The sequence below is a fragment of the Acanthochromis polyacanthus genome, chromosome 16 (genome assembly GCF_021347895.1).
Source record: "Acanthochromis polyacanthus isolate Apoly-LR-REF ecotype Palm Island chromosome 16, KAUST_Apoly_ChrSc, whole genome shotgun sequence".
Taxonomy (NCBI): domain Eukaryota; kingdom Metazoa; phylum Chordata; class Actinopteri; family Pomacentridae; genus Acanthochromis; species Acanthochromis polyacanthus.
Genome location: NC_067128.1, coordinates 5,642,730 through 5,661,625, shown reverse-complemented (window position 1 = coordinate 5,661,625; position 18,896 = coordinate 5,642,730). Strand labels below are relative to the sequence as shown.

Sequence of the window (18,896 nt, the reverse complement as noted above, 5' to 3'; positions counted from 1 at the left end):
GTGAAATTTGAGTCTGGCTGCTTTTTGAAGGAAACCACTGGTATTTTAAAAGTTTGTTACATTATCCGTCGTGACAAATCTCTGCAATAAACATAACTGGAGCTGACAGTTAAATGTAGCTGAGTGGAAGGAGAAAAATAGCTTAAAATGGAAATACTGATTCCTTGCCATTAAACCTTTGAAAGTAATATTTCTTTTTTATTTAACGCTACATCCACAATCCATCAGTGTGCCCTAAGACAGACTAATGATTGCACTGAAGGTGAATGATGGCAGTAAAATATCACACTGTAAATCTAAATTTGCAGGGTTTTTTTTCATAAAGGGCTGTCAATTCTGGAGCATAACTGGCATCGAATAAATTACTGATATATAATCTTTCACAATAATCACCAAAAATAAATAAGAACGCTTTTACAAAGGGAGCTGTAGCCATTTTAGCTAATTGTAGTTGCTGTTTTCACATTTATGCATCAGGATTTAGGTATTTTTTCATTTCGTTATGCTTCCATGTTTGTAGTCTGTGAGGATTTTAGGAGAATAAAAGCCGTGTGTTTTAATTATACTGTGCATGATATACTATAATAACAGTTTAAATTAGCAATAGCTACCAATAAGCTCATAGTTTCATGATCTGTTGCTCAAAGGATGTTAAATTGCATCGTCCCAATCTAATAAAAGCGCACTTAAATCCACTCATATGCCCGCTACAGTACTCCAAAGTACCCCTAGAGGTAACTGTGACTTCTTGTATACTGCAGGTGTTGTCTAGAGGTTTTTTTGACAATTGTAGTTCTTATTGTGCAACACCAGGGGTCACTGCTGTCAGATTTTTAAGTCAGAAGTTGTCTTCATATAAAAAGCCTCTCTGTTACTTTATTTTTTGACTCAGTAGAAGTTTGGGCCCGTTTTTCTTAGAAATGAACAAGTCTGCTGCTGCATCCCCTCGGCTGAGACCGTCTGTTTTATTAAATAACAGTGAATACCCCTGATCTCTCCTGTTTTTTAGATGTTTTATCAAAAGCAAAGATTTCTAGTGTATTTTTCTACTATTTGTACCTCACTTTGCGTGCAGATATGCTCTTATGCAAAGGCAGACAAACACTCCCTGTAAGGCTTTGTAATCCGCTTTAGCGGAGTCATTTTTTAGTCACGTATTGTGTGATGGTATCCACTTATTTAATGAAAGCCTCGGCGTCTCCTCCTCAGCAGGATGAGATGACGGTTATTAGCTCCTGTAAGTAACAGGCAGCAGGACGGCCTCAGGAAACGGGTCAGCTCATAGCCTATTAATCACGGAAAAACGCACCAAAAGCCGCTCCTCCAATAATCCTGCTCATATTTGCTGAGACCTTGTCTGTCGTTCGGTTAATAGCATGTCAAGAACTTTCACTAAATGATACAGGTGGGTCAACCTGTCAGCCCGATCCGAGGTCACGTTCGACCGGGGTCAGGATAAGTCGTTCTAATTAATAACTGAGATACAAGATATGAGCCTCAGGGAAGCTTATTACCAGAAGCTTCGCTGTACTCTGTCCCTTTATCAGAGAAATTAACATCCACATCATTTTATTCATAATTCACAGTTAATGTGCTGCTGGTTCAGATGTTAAATACTGAGTCAGACCAGCAGAGAGCAGCAAACACCTTCTGCTGCTTAAGAAACGTGATAACAAATCATTTTCTGACTTATTCTGTAATGTGTTGATTTCACGACATAAGACACATGAATATCTAATGACATTCCTGCCTGGCCAACGCACTTTAGCCTAAAAATTTCTTGACTTGCTTCCTGCCATTTGCTGTAAAGAAGCTGTTGCCAAAGTTTGCAATAATTTTTGCTTTTATTTTTCACCTTTTTCTGCTTTTACCATCAGGTTACACGTATGCTGGGACCAGAGTTAGGGACTCAAGACTTCCTGACTTATTTAGTGTAAAGTAATGTGTGAGTCAAGTGTGGATTTATGGCATGTCAGCAGGTTTACTACAATATCTTTAAAAATAACTTCAAATTTCAGTTTTACTCAATTGTATAGGTACTATTTTAGAAGAATCTTTGTGTTAAAACACCATGTGGTGTTTGGTTATAGACGGCCATGTTGGTTTTAGACCTGAAAACAGCAAAAATGTCAACTAGGATACAAAAAGTCCTGCAATTATATCTTGACCCGAATATACCAGATCAGGATTTGAAGCACTCTGCTGATATTTGCAAATTAATTAACTGTTCAGATTGCACAATTATATTCAGAAATGCTGTGATTATTATCATTAATTAATCAATAAGTAACTATTACATTTTTTATTGTAATGTGCTAAAAAATGTGGCTATGTTGCACTCACTGGGAAGCATAAATAGCATTTTAGCTTTAGCAGCTTGTTGTTTTTCTGGTTTTCAGCCAGCAGAGGGAGCTGTAGGATAAGATCAGCTAAAGTCAATAGGTACCTGAACTGTAAGAGATTATCTATTTAAATCTACTGGGAATTCACGCATTGTTCCCACATATAGAAGCTTTGGTCTTGCATAATGTCTTCCACACAACAGGAGACTCTAATGCATAATACTGAGCTGTTTTTTTTATCACGATGAACAACAGCTGCTTGATTCTGTACAAACAGTATCTCCAGTCTTTGTGCATCAGCTGCTGTGCTTCATTTGATCATTCATTAATCAGCGCTGTAGGTCGTTCAGTCCTCCTCGAGACACTCGAAGGAGAGTCGTGAGGAGTCTCTTTATCTGCCGTCTCAAGGGCTCTTTGATATTATCTTCCTCAGACAGCAGTGAATAAGCTTCTGTTCACAAATTGGTCAGTGATGCAGAACGATACTGCACTTCAGGAACAGCAGCAGCAGTAATGGAAGAAGAAGAAGAAGAAATGAGTGCGTAAATACCCACGCACGCTCGCTTCCTGCAGTCGTGATTCACTGAGATTTGACACACAAAGAAACAGAGAGAGGAAGAGTGTTGAGATGTGGAAGGAGGATGAGGAATATTTCTGTTCATGTCATGTCAGCAAACGCATCCGAGTCGAAAAAAAAAAAACCCAACACGATTTCCATGTGGTTTTGTCGTGGTGGGGCTCAGATTTAGGAGCAGATGTGCTGAGTAGGTGACGCTCTGCAGCTTTTGAGTGCTTTTGTGAAGCAGGAAGAGACGGTGGGAGAGTTGAAGGTGTATTTACACTAAAATGTAGCTCTAATGCACTGAAATATGCAACAAAATCCAAACAAATCGACAGTATGAAGTGAATATCTTTTTTTGGAGTTTTGGACATAAAGATGGACAAACCTTCCATGACATCACCTATACACAAAATTACTGTTTAGACATAACAATAAAAATTAATGCAACACGTTGCATCAGTCTTTGTAAGCTATGGCAACTTCGAATGCAGTTATGTTGAATTAGTTTTTCATCAAAGTCGTCTTTAACTCTCACGTACTTAATGACTGCAAGCGTAAACACAATTTTTTTAAGTTCATTATTCATTAAATTAAGTTGCTCAGTGTTATTTCAAATGATCTTTTACAGTGTTATGTACTTGGTGCCAGAATTTTGAAGTTTTAAATTTTTACCTTGAGTTAAATTTTAAATCCACTAATGCATAAATCAGAATTTAAATCGCATGTATTATTAATTTGATGCAACTATCTGCAATACGTCAACCCAACCGATCAAAAATGTTTGAGGCTTACATAGTTGAGCTACTCATAAAAAAACAGTAAAATAGACTACATTTTAATCTTACAACCATGCATTTAGTTAGGTGTTGGCAATATAGAGTGTAGTGGTACCAACATTCGTTTAATTTTTCTATTGGAAGGCACTTAATGTCTTTCCTGTTAAATGCATAAATTCACTTGACTTGGTTTAAAGTTGCTTTTAAAGTGCAGATATCTGGTTTTTCAGATATCTGCAAAGCGTGAAAGTAGTGATACAGTATAAAGACCTTAAAATGGACTTAAATTCAACATTCAGCCAAAACAGACAGAAAACTACTTCTTTAGTCGTCTGTTCCTCTCACAGCTTTAAATTCTGCACTGTGAAGTCACAGATCCAGTGGTGATGCATCTATTTTGTCAATTAATAATACATTATTTAGTACTAAGTTTTCAAACTACTTTCCAAGTCGGATTATCAGTTTAAAACTAAAAGCTGAACCTGAGAAATACAGCAAATGATCACTACTGATGAAGTAAAATGGGATTAAGTTTGGCTGTTTGCTTGATAAATTAGTAAAACTATCCAAAGTGTCTGATCAGAAGTCTCTCTGGGTCTCTTAGACACAAACTCTAATGAAACTGTCAATCTCTGGACGGATGTTGGGAATTAGCAGCAGCTATAAATGCTGTGATGCATCGCACCGGATAATCGTTTCTGTGTTTGCTGCATCTGTCTCTATGAAATAAGCGTTAGATGAATGAAATGAGCTGCTCCTCCTCCTCCTCGGTCGTCCCGGGACTCTGCCGTCCAGCGAAGCGAAGCCTCAAACCAGGTTCCAGCGAGGAGTCACAGGAAGGGCAAGCTCATTAATTATCTGAGCCTCTCCTCCTGCCTCCATCCTCCCATCACTCCCTCCCTTCATTACCAGCAAGGTTAATCCCTCCTTATCTCCCAATGAGCCTCATTTTTCATGGCTCCCTTTTCTACGACACTCAACTCCCTCAACTCCGTCTCCATCCTCTGAGTCTTCACAGCTGCTCCTCGCTTTCTTCTTCTGCTGCTTTTCTGTTGGGTTTCCATCATAGTTCGTGTTTGGTGTTTTCTCCTACTCTTCTTCCCATCTGTCATCTTCTTATTTAACCAAAAAAAGTTATAATTTTACCACCAAAAGGTATACACTGTAAAAAAAGAAATCAATGTATTTTTTTTACTCTATTTAAATCAGTGGCAAAAATTGTTATTTTACAGTTATTTTGAAAAAAACTTCAATTATTTGTAAGGAAAATATGTATATTAGGCATTGATTTTTTTTATTGACTTTTACAGTAATCACAGAAAAAATATTAATTTATATGTTACCGGTTAAAAGAAATAAAAAAACCTGTAAATATTGTCCACATCAAAATCTGGATTTTGACAAATAGTAAGTTGTGCTTTTACAGTGTTTGACTGTAAAGTGATCCCATTTGTTTAAAAAGAAGCTTTTTTAAAATTTAAATCTGCTAAAATATTGTTAATTTACAGATATTTGGAAGAAAAATCCTTTTTATTGAAGATTGAAAAATGGTCGAACTTGGTTACAGATTCTCCTTGTTTTGTTAAAAATACAGATAATATCTGGATAATTACAGAGAAAAGGTTTTTATTTTTACATGTTGACTGCACAAAAATAATGTTGCAAACAGTAATTTGTTTGTTAGACGTTAAATTACAGTTGTCAATCAGCTAAAAAAGGTAATTATTTTTGCAAATATTTGCCGTTATTTTAATCATTTTTAAAGTTTTTGAACATTACTTTCCAAATCGCAAAGTAAGTGTTGTTGTTTCATGTATTTTTAAAGTTTTAAAGATTTTTTTTAACAGTTTTTAATTACCACTTAATAATTGGTAGCATGAACGCAAGTTTTTGCTACAATCTCATAAAAAATCGCAATATACGATTGGTTGACTGAAAGGGAGTGACAATAAAGCAATAAAAGAGCATTGGTGATACGTCACAAACAAATATAATCCGGCAGAAAATAAGTTTCCCCCAAAACAGAATTGAGAATGCAGTCTAATTTTAGAGAAGCAGGGATTCCCATTTCCACCTTCTTCTACTGTATCATTTTTTACATTTTCTCCCTCATTTTCTTCTCTTTTCCAGCTCCTTTGCTGTAATTTCCTTTCTCCCCCATCCTCCCTCTCCTCTCTCTGCTTACCTTGAGCCGGCCGTGGTGAGTCGAGAGAGTAGATCTATTACAGCTTATCACTAAAGGACAGGCCAACGCCGCACGCTGGTGAAATATGGCTGCTGTCAGAGCCGCCGCCGAACACGACCCGCGCACAAGGCTCAGCGAGCTGTAAGGACAGGGGGGAAGGCGGGGGATAGAAAGGGGAGGCGGAGGGGGAGCACGGAGGCCGGTATCAGCCCCCTAATTCAAATTAATGGGAAGATTTCCAGGCTTGATGCGGAGCGTTTGACAGTGATTTGGCACACAATTAACCTTGTCTCCCTCTCGCCTCTGCACCCTCGTCACCTCCTCGGCTTCATCCGCCGCCTCGACTCTCTGCAGCCTCTGTACCTGTCACGCTCCCTGACACAGTCTTATTGATTATGAAGCGAATGGAGATGATGATGTTTTATGAGATAACCGACACTCCCTACTGTTGTACGCCAATCGAATTAGTTCTGAATCACCAACGTCCACGCAGCGTAACATGATGTGACTCTGCCTCATTTTAGCACAAAGAGCTCCATTCACAAATTCATAACCCAGCGTAGCATGAGAGGAATTCTAATGAGCGCAGCAGCACGGAAGCCGTAGTTTTGCTATTTGGTTTGATTGATATTAACTTGTTTTCTTTTTTTTTTCATTTGAGTTATTTTCCTTGTGGTGTTGTCACATCTCAATGTGAAACAAACTGACATGCAAGCAGTACAAAAATAAATGATGCTGCAGTCATATACAGGGGGTCCTCGACTTATGGCGGAGTTCCGTTCTTTCAGTGTGACGCAAGTCGATGTTCGCCGTAAGTCGGAACTCCAGCAAAAGTCTAAACAGAGCCGTTGTGTGCGTCACAATATCAATCAGTTTACATATCTGTACAACTGCAGAAATGCAAAGAGACATTAGCTCACACTGAAAGACAACTCGGTAGGAAAACACCGGCGAACATGTAAACAAAGCCGTTACATGCATCACCATATCAATTAGTCCAAGCAACGGGCCGATGTTCGTCTGTGTAGGAGGAGACAAGTCTGGAAACAACTGAAATATGTGGGTCAGAATATATCTATAGTATGTTGAATCACTTTTTTTTCTTCCAATGTTGGCACTTGAAAAAAAAAGTTCTACATGTTGATTTGAGGATTTTTTCAACTTTTTTTTCTTTTCATAAAGTTATAAGACTAATTACATTATACTGCAGTTCTCTCTGCTTCTAGTCATGGCTGTGTTGTTTCTATAGAGCTGTAGGACTATATTTTGCATTGAAAAATGAGCCCACAGTGAGAAAAATGAGCAAAAAGCAGTAAAAAAAACCCTACAAACTGTGTGGAGTTCAGAGGGTTGAAAACTGCCTTGTAAGTCACAGTTCATCCATCACTTGTGGTTATGATCCATCATGAAAACACTGTTATTTTTAGACACTTCTGCGAAATAATAGAACATTTCAGTGTTTTATATACTTAAATATGTTGAATCTCCCCTCTCCAATCAAAAAATGTATAATTATATAGCAAAAGGTGTTAAGTCTCAGGCCCTCGAAGATGATGGAGGATGCAGCTCACCATCATGAAGAACGAACCCCTGTGACTTTATTCATGAGTGTGTCTTGTGATTTTATTTTTTTTGTGTGTGAGCTCAAACCTGCAACATCTGTCCAGAGGAAGACGGATTTCCTTTCAGCGACCTGTTTTAAAAGAGTGTCCGTCCTGCAGCTTCGGCCTTCCATCCAGATTTTACTCACTGCTTTTATAGGCCGTTTCACCTTGAGGTTCCAGTTCACGGCACCAAACAGCCCATAGCTTTCAAACAGAGGAGAACAACTGGAGTGTTAAGGAGGGAGGAGGAGGGTAAATAGAAGGGAGAGATGATGTGTGAAAGAAACGCTGTTGGTAATAACGGAGGCTTGTGGAGAGAAATTTCTTTCAGAGTGAATGTTCAGGGGAAAAAAAAGCCCCCCCCCAAAAAAAAACAGAAGGAAAACTATCAGGTACAAGTTACACACTGTCATTGTAGGAGTTCAAATACGAGAGAAAATGGCAGTTACCATGGAGACGTGCACAATTTATTCATGCCTTTATTTCAGTAATGACACTGAGCAAGAAACTGCTTGTTACATGATCTCATAGGTAGCTACAGCGAGCAGCCACAACATTTAAACCACTGGCAGGAGAATAATGCTTTATAATGTAACATTCTGAATGTTACTCTAACATGTAGTGGACACCCAGACATTCCTCCAGACCACTGTGTAAAAGCAAAGGCATCCCCAAGCATTGCAGTGCTCAGGAACAGCTCGAGAATCATGACCAGGAGTTCAACGTGCTTCCAGAACTGAAAATCCCGATCTGGTCGAGCATCCACAAGATCCACTGCAACAAGCCAGATTCACAGAGGCGCCATTATGCCACCAAAAGGACTCAAAAGAACCACTATAAACCACAGAACGCCCTGGATCTGTACTGTTACACAACACTGTGTACTGGATTCACTGTGGATGAATGTGCACTGTAATCTACCAGTTTCTGGATGCACTCTGTATGCAGACGTATTTATATAACATAATATGGACTTATTTTGTGCACCAAATTTTTAACTGAATGCCCAACTGTCAACTAGCTCTGCAGCTGAAACTTCCCTTTTTTGTGCATGAGGACAAAAATGCACAGAACACGCTGGTTTAATGTTGTGTGGATCAGTCCAAGCCCCTTTGTTTGTTTCCCATTTACAGAGCCAAGGCTGTTCACAAACAGCAGATATTTTTTCAGCATAAGCAGCCAATTAATGGACCATGAGGAGATATTTCATGACTCTGACTTAAACTGTATTGAATTAAAATTGCGTACCCCATCTTTAACATCATTAATGTAAAACAAAGAGCTTGGAAGTGCTAATACTGGGTCTGTAGCCTTGTGGAGCCACAGTCTCCCAGATGAATGAGCTGACAGGAGGAGAGTCGGTCTGCAGCAGCGGTTTGCAGGTCGCTATCTGAAGGCGTATGGATATATCTCTGTGCCAGCACAATGCTGCTGAGAGTTGATGATTATTCCGGCTTTTCTGCCTCAGCACATGTGACATGGACAAACTACAGCAGAGACAAGTATGTCAGCTGTGTGACGGACAACGAGGCGTGATGGCTGTCAAAAGATCTAAGAACCTGCTGATGTGACTGAGTTTGCTCTAAGAGTTCAACAAGAAATGACTAACATTAGACATTAGGCATGCCAACAACGGAGGTAGGCTACAGTTACCATTGCATTTTTAGCTCTATAATGACACTAGGAACGAATCTGTCTGTCTTTGGAACAAACACATCTTCACTGTAAAATTTGTAAAATATTTGTGGTAGAAACTTTTTAAAAAATGTCAATTTGTGTTTCTCAAAGCCCAAGATAACGTCCTCAAATGTTTTGTTTTGTCCAGAGCTCAAAGATGCTCAGTTTACTGTCACAGATTATGAAATAAACCAGAAAATATTCAAATTTCAGAAATTTGAATCAGAGATTTTCCATTTTTTTCTTAAATAAATTACTGAAAAGGATAAATCAGTTATCAGTATAGTTGCTGATTTATTCAACAGTTGACAGGTTATGCAGCCACATTACGCCTAGAAACTACAGATTTAATATACAATTATAATATAAAACTGCCCTAGTGAGACTCAACAGACCTGCTGCAGTTCAATTTGCTAATTTACCCTCCTCATCTCGTCTCAGATTCACAAAATTTATTAATTTAAAGATATTTGAAAGAATATAGTTTTGAGAATTTTGAGGGAAATTGGGCTTTTCAGATGTTTGACAGCCATGAGACTGATTTAAATCAAATATTTTTGTACAGCAGATGTAAAAACAAACTGAGTATTGCACATTTTATTAGATAAGCAGCAAAAAAATGATGCAGAAAGATAGTATGTGAAATATAAATATATAGATAAGAAAAAATGTGTGAAATCAATCCGTAAAACTAAATGAATGGTACAAAATACTAAAACAGGGAAAAGAGGATAGCAACTTGTAAGAATAATTTCTAAAATACAAATACATATGAAATTTAGATGCATAGACTGATGGGTTTTACACCTAAAGTAGGATGGAAGTGTTCATTTAATGCACCAAGGATATAAACCCAGGTTAATGCAAGAAGAGCAAAGGAAATAAAGATTTGTAAACAACTGAGAGGCGACGCTTGATGTACACGGAGGCTGTAAGCCAAGGAAACACCACTGAAATACAGTCAGATGTGTTTGATCATCACAAATAGCTCTCAGATAGATTATGTAAGAGTTTGAAATTCAGATAATCCCCACCGCTCAGCCTCCTCTCAGCACTCAGCAGTCACGCAACATGTTTCCTTTGTTCTTTCGCTGGGTGTTTCCTGTAAGTGGTGGATAAAAAAAGGTGAGCGTCTGGTTTTTTATCCATCGCGCTCGTGATTTTGGAGGTTGGCGAGCCTCACGGTCCACAAACTGCACACGCGCACACAGATTGTAGTTGAAGAAGTGCTGCTGTAGCACCATGACTCACGACACAGCCATGTAAAGGGCTTAACACAAGGTAGGAGGGGATAAGCAGCACCCCTGATGTTAAAGCTGCCTTCGCTTTAGAGCAGATGCGAGCATGTGTGTTCATTCTCTCCCCGTCTTCCTCACTAAGGCGCATGCTGGTGTGCTCACGAAAAACCAAACTTCACGAATATTAATGCTTCCTGATCAGCCCACTGAGAATGAAGCTAATCTGTTGCGAGGGAAATGGGGCAGGAATTAGCTCGCTGAATCCACCACCGGTTTCCTTTTAACATCTCAGGTCTCCCAGCATTTATCTTCATGCATCCCAGCTCACAACAACTAGTGGTTGTGCAGATCAATGCCTGCTTTTCTTTTAGAGACAAATACCGGCGTTCATTTCCTGCAAGTGATGTTTAACCCTCTGAACCCTGAAACCTGCTACTTGGTTTGAAAGGCAGGTTTTCTTAAAGACAAATGGCTAAATTACACCATTAACTGAGCCAGAAACTATATAAACACCAACAAGATTTTCAATTTTCTAATGATCTTCAAAGTAAACATGTGGAAAACCTAAGCAAATCTAAGCTTAAAATCAGATTTCAATAAAATTGTCCATGTTTTATATAAAAATTCACCCAAAAATTTGCACCAGATTCTGACAAAAATTCAGAGAAAAAGACAGATTGAGTAGAAAATATAACACATTTGCACAGTATCCTTAATGCAGCATAGCTACAAAAGAGCATACAGAAGAGCAAGTTGCTGCAAGATACATTCTTCACGGTGAAACATCTTTCTCGTGCTGATATACAGAGTAGTGAGAAAAACACCTGGATTGTAGGGAAAACTTTACAATGGTTCTGAAACTGATGTACTGTTCTGTTGGAAAACTTCACCAAATCTAAGCTTACATTTGTGATACTTCATGACGGTTACCTTATGCTACATGTCTCATGATATAAATGTGTCCGAAATAGACTTTGCACCAACCAGATTGTGTAAAAAATAAAATATTCTGCACAACCGTGAAGCCTTTATTGACTCAACAGTTGTGATAAAAATTTAGGGACGTCTCGGTTGAACTGCAGACTGTGTTTTCACAAAGCAGAGACAAGTATAGAAACAAATTAAAAATGCTGGTATTAAAATAACTATAACGTGTAGAGCCAACATCTTTTTTCAAAGTACTGGTGATGCCTGTGCAAATGTAGAAAAATGTTGTGTATGTTGATTACATTTCTCAAGTTTCTTTAAAATAAATAGTCAACTTTTTTTTTCATTTTTCAAACTGCTCAAAAGAAGTTCCTGAGTTCCCTCTACTTCTAGCCACGGCTGTACTGTTTCATAGAGATGCAGGACTTTATATTGCAGCAAAAAATTAGCCCACAGTGAGCAAAAGTGTAAAAAAAAAAAAAAACATCCAGAAACTGCTTAAGGTTCAGAGGGTTAATTTCATACTTGTTCCAAAGCCCTGATACATATGAATTGAAATTCCAGCCTGAAATTATGTGTGGTTGTAGTTCGCTAAAGCTGAGTAAACAGGAATTTCAATTCATCTCATTCAGTTTTCAGCCAGAATGATTCAACTGAAAGTGAATGTCATGCAACCCAAAGTATCAGGGCTACCTCCATCAAACTGTCGTTCACCAGGCTATCTTTTATGCTAAATGTAAATGTCTTTGTTCTTCTCGTAGACCATCGTCCGAGGGAACCGGCCACCCAAAGATGCATCCATTAACGGCCTGCTGGAGGAGTTCGACAACATTTCGGTAACGCGATCCAACTCCTTGCGTAAAGAGAGTCCACCGGGTCCCCATCAGGCCGGAAGCAGCTCCAAACCCTCGGGCAGCGGCCATCCAGCTGCTCCAGAGGAGAACGGATTCAACCACTACTACTCCCGCTACTCGTGTGACCTGGACACCTCCAGCAGGGACTTTTCTTTGGATTCCGGCAAACCAAGTTTCTCCATAGATAGTGACTGGGCGGTTGGGAGGCACTATCGATTCACCAAGCAGAATGGCCACTCGCACCCCATCCGCAGCCCCTTCTACCCGGACGCCATGCCGCAAAAATCAGACTATGGAAAGCTTCCCCCGGACTACCACACCTACCTGGAGAGCAAAGGGCGCTCGGTGGATGAGGTGGCCTCCACAGTGGGGAGCGGAGTGGGCTCCAGCGGCTACTACCGGGCATCGGTGGGCGGTTCATCCAGCCAGGACTACCGGGACACTTCAGTCGGGACGCCGTCTCGTGCCTCCCTTCACAGCGAGCAAATCAACTACCCAGACAGCGAGTGGAGTTATGGTGGCCTACGGGACGAATACGAAAAGCGACCTAAGAGCTCCTACGTAACCCAGACCAGCCCCACGCCAGCCATCAGGCAGCGATCCAGATCAGGATCCGGGCTTCAGGAGCCAAACGTCCCCTATGCAGCCAGCGGGGCGTTCAAGAACCCTCCACAGGCCCATCCATACAGCTCCTATACCTACCCCCGTCTCTCGGAGAGTCTCGCCAACTCACAGACCCTCGGCAAGGTACGTGAAACAAAACACAACGGCTGTGGAAACTAGTCATAACTGTCGAGGATATTTTACGCCTGGGTTCTACCCTTGAATAAGATAAACACACTGCTGATTTGTCTGTTAATATAATGTAGACAATATGGAAACAAATGGACATCATTGTAATGGGGAAGAGACCTCACTCCTCTGTCTACCAAAGAAGAAGTGCAAATCTAACTGCTTTTATGGTGAACACAAAATTTTTTTCTTATTTGCTCATTGTAAATAGGAAGTAAGTTTAAACCTTATGCTACAGTTTTACCACGTAGGAAGGGCTGAATCTATTTTACCAAAGACAAAAGCCTTTCAGGGATGTAAACACATCTTCTGAAGTTGGCCTCAAACCTTAAACTTTCTGACCCTCTAGGCAACTCTTCCATCTGAGCTACAGGAAAGTTATTCTACCAACAGAAATGGCTCCCCAACAACAACGACACATGTACATAAATTTAACAAATAGATAATAAATGATCACATAAAATCACGTAATCTCTAACAAAAGAACATCTTTGACAGTATTTACTCTAAACTGCTCTTTGTATCATTCTTGGAAACATCTTTGAACACAGCATCCCTGACAATCCTCTAGAAGCATTTCAGAGAAAACTATGCTGACTAATCCTCATACTGAGTTCCAACCTCCTCTCCATTTGCAGTCAGATACTCCACGTCCATTTGTAGTTCTTTTTAACTCTTAAGTTTACTTTTTTTCCTGGTTTTCCTGCAAGATAGGTTGTCAGCTGTTAATCTACTCTACCCTGAAGGAACCAAACCACATAAGAGAATTACTCCTCTGCAGCAGTTACTGTCTCTGCACACAGATCAATTAATGCTGCTGCTGACCATTGACCAGAAAGCCCTGAATTACCGAGAGTTACAGAGGCGAGACAAAGAGAGGCATTGAAGGGTGTAGAGATTAACCAGATAAAATCAAAGTAGACATGAATAAACCTGAGTAGAATTAGTAATAACAGTCAAGAAATTATATAATAGTCTTGCTCTTGATATTTGTACAGAAGCCTTGTATCTGGATTTGATTTATTTTACTACAACAACAACAAAAAAGATTGATCAGTACAGGAATTACAAAGATGGGGCACTACATTGGTTAATTTTCTAGGTAGAACATGTTTTCAACATGAACTGCAATGTAGTCCACCAGAGAACATCTTAGTCAGTTTCAAAGAATCGATTGGTTGCAGAGATAACTAAATCTGCATGTTATTTGCAGATGCACTCTGTCTGCTAGCCCTGTTTTAACGTTATTGAATTCTAAATTAACATAAAAAGCTTGTATATGCAGCATAATAATGGAACAGTCAATCTGGAGACTACAGGACTACTGCATTAGCAGGAAAATGTACCATTTTTAACACAAATAAGATTGCTACAAAACATTATAATTAGGTCAAGCTGTTTTATTACTTACACACCAATGTATGTCACCTGCATAGAACTGTATATTTAATATGTATGTAAAGTATGCCCAGATCCTCTATGCAAGGAAACAAAAGTAGACACAGATATTAATCTTAAACAGTCCCACACTACTGCAGTCACAGTGAAATATCAAACTTTCACACAAATAAGATTACCACAAAACAGTATGATTACAAATATATGATTACAGTTACAGTCACAGTAGACCTTAAAATCTGCACCATTATTGTTGCTGTCATTCACTGAAAACTAAATATCTAACAGGCAAGCTTTAGGTAGAATTCAGCAGTTATATTACATGTACGCAGATGTGTGTCATCTGTCTGGAAGCATACTTTTATTATGCCGCAGCTGTTAGTACGTCAACTCTGTGACAGTGCTGCAGTCTGTGTTGTGCTCCAGTGAAGCAGCAGGAGAAACACCCAGGAGATTCTTCAACATGGAAACTCCCCCAACATGCAAACAAACAAACCATCCAGGCATTAGTGGCTGTGTGATGTAACTATATGTGATTCTTTTCAACCAATAACATTGTTCTTATTATGGTAAAAAAAAAATAAAAAATTGTAGAATAGAAACAGTATTAGTCCATGCAGCGGCAGCAGCAGGGGTAAGCCAGAGAAAGAGTGGTTCATGTCATGTCTTTATATAGTCTTTATATCGCTTTCAGAGCCTCATTAAGCCTATTATACTGTGAGTACCGCTATCACAGCTCTCCACATCCCTCCGTCTCACACACAAAGTCCAGTAGCTGCGAGGTTTGCTGATGTAGATCCCAGGGTGCCTTGATGAAAAACCATTTAACCTGCATGCCTCAGTAAATAGCCACTCAGAAAAAAACAGCCACAGAGAATGCAAGAGTAGCAGGAAAGTGACGCAGGAGAAGGTCATTTCTCCTCCATATTGTTTATTATCACCACTTTCTGAGGTTTTGTGCTTGAAGAGGCACATTTGCTTTTCTTGAAATGTACAGTATGTGTAGGGAATGTAATGAATCAAGTCCAAATAGGAACATGTTTCCCTTACTTTAGGGCTGCACATTAGTGGGAAAATGCATTGTGGTGTTTTGTTTTTCAGAAATGGCTTTGCACTTGTCATCGTGTTTAATCGTGTTTAGGGGAGGGGACAGCAACCTGTGACTGGGCCCCAGGACGAAATATTTAAAGACCAGAGAATCGCTTCTAAAATCAGTACTAGAGAAATAAACTAAATAGATTTACAGATTTCCAGTTCAGTATTGTGTTACGACCCAACTGCTGGGGTCAGCTGGGTGTAACAACTGGATGTAATTGGTTTGGTAAAGCAATGTATTGCTCAGTGACAGATTTAACATACAAGTGATGAAACATACTGAGGCTCACTGACATTGCTATTGCTACATAATATCACCAACACTATAAAAAAAGAACGAGCAAAAAATGTGAAAAACTGGCAGCAGAAGTACAAGAAAAAATACCTTAACATTCCAAAACTGTACAAAAAGAAAAACAAGTGAAAATCGTGGCAAATATCTGTAAAATAATAAGATTTTTTATAAAGTTTAATTTTAAGATGTTTTAACAGTCTTAGTCGGTTTTTGTTGTTTCTTTTTTTCTGTGATTTTTTCTAGTAATTACTTACAAAACCGACAGAAAAACATAACAGGGAAAATCTGTAAACTGGCAGTAAAAAAATATTTACCATTTTCAACTCTTTATATACATTTTCTTCTAAAAAAAACAGCAAATATCTCTAAAATAAGGATATTTTGGCTGATTTCAATTCAGAAAATAATAATGTAATTTTATTGCCAAATGTTGTAGAAGAAAAAATTACCATTTACAAAAAAGCTTTTAGCTCTCTGTCAAAAATAAAGGCATGTCAGATCATCAGTGTGAGGCTAGCAATAATATTCTCAGCTGCCGAGATCATTTTGTTAGTGTAAACAGTGTTTGAACTGCGTTGACTTTTTTTTTACAGCAGCTTTTAGCAGTTATTGTTGGTTTTGGCTCCCAAAAAAGCATCAGAAATTCAGATATTTTTTATATATTATTTTGGAAAAACTGCACTCTACTGTTAAAATGTAGCTGCATTTCTATATTTATTCCAGTATAACATCCTAAATGTGTAAATGTTTCAGTGATATTTAATTTGATGATGTGCTTATTGCTTATCCAATTATTAAAATGAAGTGAAATTTGCACCGTGGGAATCAATGCACTCTAATTTTCCTTGCAGTGTTTGGAGATTTTGCAGCATCGGTACAAAAAAAAAAAAAAAACTAAACAAGGAATCATCTGGCAGCTTAAGAAACACTATTCTTCTCAGCTCACAGTCGATGTAACAAACCCGGCCCTCTCTCTGCTCATTTTGTGGCTTTTCTTCTCCTCCCTCATTCAGCCTACTCACACCTCTGAAGTAAATCCCTCTTTTTCCCTGCTGTTGTTGGAGCCGGTGGGGATGTAACAGTAGACAGCAGAGACGCGACCACACACAGACAAAGCTGCAGCACACACACACTTTCTCCCTGTTCTTCTTCTTCTTCTACTCTCTCTCTCTGTGTTTTGTGAGCTCAGTGCCGCAGCTCTCAGTGACAAATTGATGTTGCGGCACTTTCCCTTTCTGCAGCCTTAGCATAAAACTGGCCGAACGATGTTCCACCACAGAATTCAATTTCACAGTTGAGTTAGGTTGTTGATTACCCTGCCAAACTCAGATTAATGCGCGTTTAACCAACATGGATCAGGAGACCCCTGGATGACAGCCAGCCAGCGGTGCCGGCCAGCGATAGGGGGGCACGAGACCGGGCTTCCCAGCACCCCCCTCGCACACCTGCCTCCGAGTGATTGATTAAAAGAGTTCACACCATGTAATTATACAGCATCCCAACACATCAGGGCTCCTCCTCCTGCCCTGCCTGCACTCCTGTGTGTGTCTTTGTGTAAAGAGAAATGGCACAGAAAGAAACAAATAAAGGGGAGGAGAAAGAGAGTTTTTTCATTATGCTCTCAGCCTCCTGAGGATTTATGAGAAAAGAAATCATGCTGGTTGAGGCACATTTTCAGAAGGTGTGGCAAAGGTAATTTAATTTAGTCTCTGCAGGGTGAAGGCAGCTTCATCTTCTGCTGTTTGGAGTTTTTTTTTTTCTGTGCATCCACTTTGGTTTATATGGATATTTGGGGTCCTTTCATGCCTCTGCTTGTGCTAAAATGACACACTAATTGTAGGACTGTTGACAGTTTATAGGGTGTTGATCATACTATAAATTAGACATGCAAATTAGGCTGAAAAGCAATGATTGTGCCACAGATTAGGATAAAAAAAATCTTTCCATTATGTTTTTTAAGTCACTTTACTTTATGACTTTAAGACCAGTTCTGATTAATTCTGGGTTTTGTCCCATACTCAACTCATAACCCCCTTTTAAAGCATATACTGTACATAGAAGTGTGTATTTATTATGTATGTAAATGATGCCCTCAAGCTGCATGCAGTATTCTGTGCTTAGAGAACAAAACTAGACACAGATACTAATCTTAAAGAGTTCCACACTACAGTAATCACAGTAAAATATCACATTATAACTCAAACAAGAGAGACACAAAACAGTTTGATTACAAATATACTATGATTACAGTTACAGTCACAATAAACTGGTACAACTGGCACAAATATTGTTGGTGTTACTCAGTAAAAATGAAATATCTAACAGGCAGGCTTTAGGTAAAGTTAGTGTTCTGTTACATGTACATAGAGCTGTGTCATCTGCATAGAAGTGCACATTTTTTAGCTACATGCAGTATTCTGTGCTTAGAAAACAAAACTAGACACAAATATTAGACAGTTCCATGCTGCAACACTCACAGCAAAACATCACATTTTTAACTCAAATAAGATGGGCACAAAACAGAATGATTGCAAAGATACTATGATTACACTTACAGTCAAAAGAAATGAGTAAAACAAATATTGTTGCTCTCAGTAAAAATGAAATATCTAGAACTGACCTCACTGTTTCAATGCTTTTGGAGAGGAGCGTATATTCTCCATGTATTTTCTATTTCTAATAATTAACTGCTAACTAGCATTTGTCTCAAAGAGTCGAACCAGCTTTTCTATTGTCTCATTCTGAATGGCTGCAGAAAGTTTAGCCTATGAAATTCTAACAATAAGATGATTAATATATAAATAAATCTTAAACTATGAGCTTTTTTTCCCACTGTGAACCACATTTATGTGTGTACTCCTGGCCCATTATGAGTAATTTAAGGTGAGTCATACACCTGAGCTTTTAATAGCTCTCTGAGTCAAGCTCTGTGTGCTCACAGTGTGTGTTCTATTCACACACATATACAGTGTACAGTGCAGCACAGCTCTGAAGGTGCTTCTTAAGGAAGAGGTGTGTCCCAGATCTGAACGCTCCCTGAGCTCCTGGTTGATGAATGGAGGAGCTGAGGAGCTCTGCAGGGTGGTGAGGATGAAGTATGATGCCTGTTCTGTGGACTAACTGTTAGCTCCATCAAAGGATAGTGTACCTG

The 18,896-nt window shown here is 39.1% G+C and overlaps 1 protein-coding gene across 6 annotated transcripts in view; it reads left to right on the top strand.

Moving 5' to 3' along the window:
- The window catches only part of pak5 (p21 protein (Cdc42/Rac)-activated kinase 5), a 100,990-nt gene that overhangs the window by 68,284 nt on the left and 13,810 nt on the right, over positions 1-18,896 (top strand). For all 6 annotated transcript variants that reach the window (XM_022194421.2, XM_022194415.2, XM_022194419.2 and 3 more), the window contains one exon: positions 12,073-12,912. In XM_022194421.2, coding sequence (XP_022050113.1) covers positions 12,073-12,912 — 840 coding nt within the window. The remainder of the gene's footprint in view (positions 1-12,072; positions 12,913-18,896) is intronic.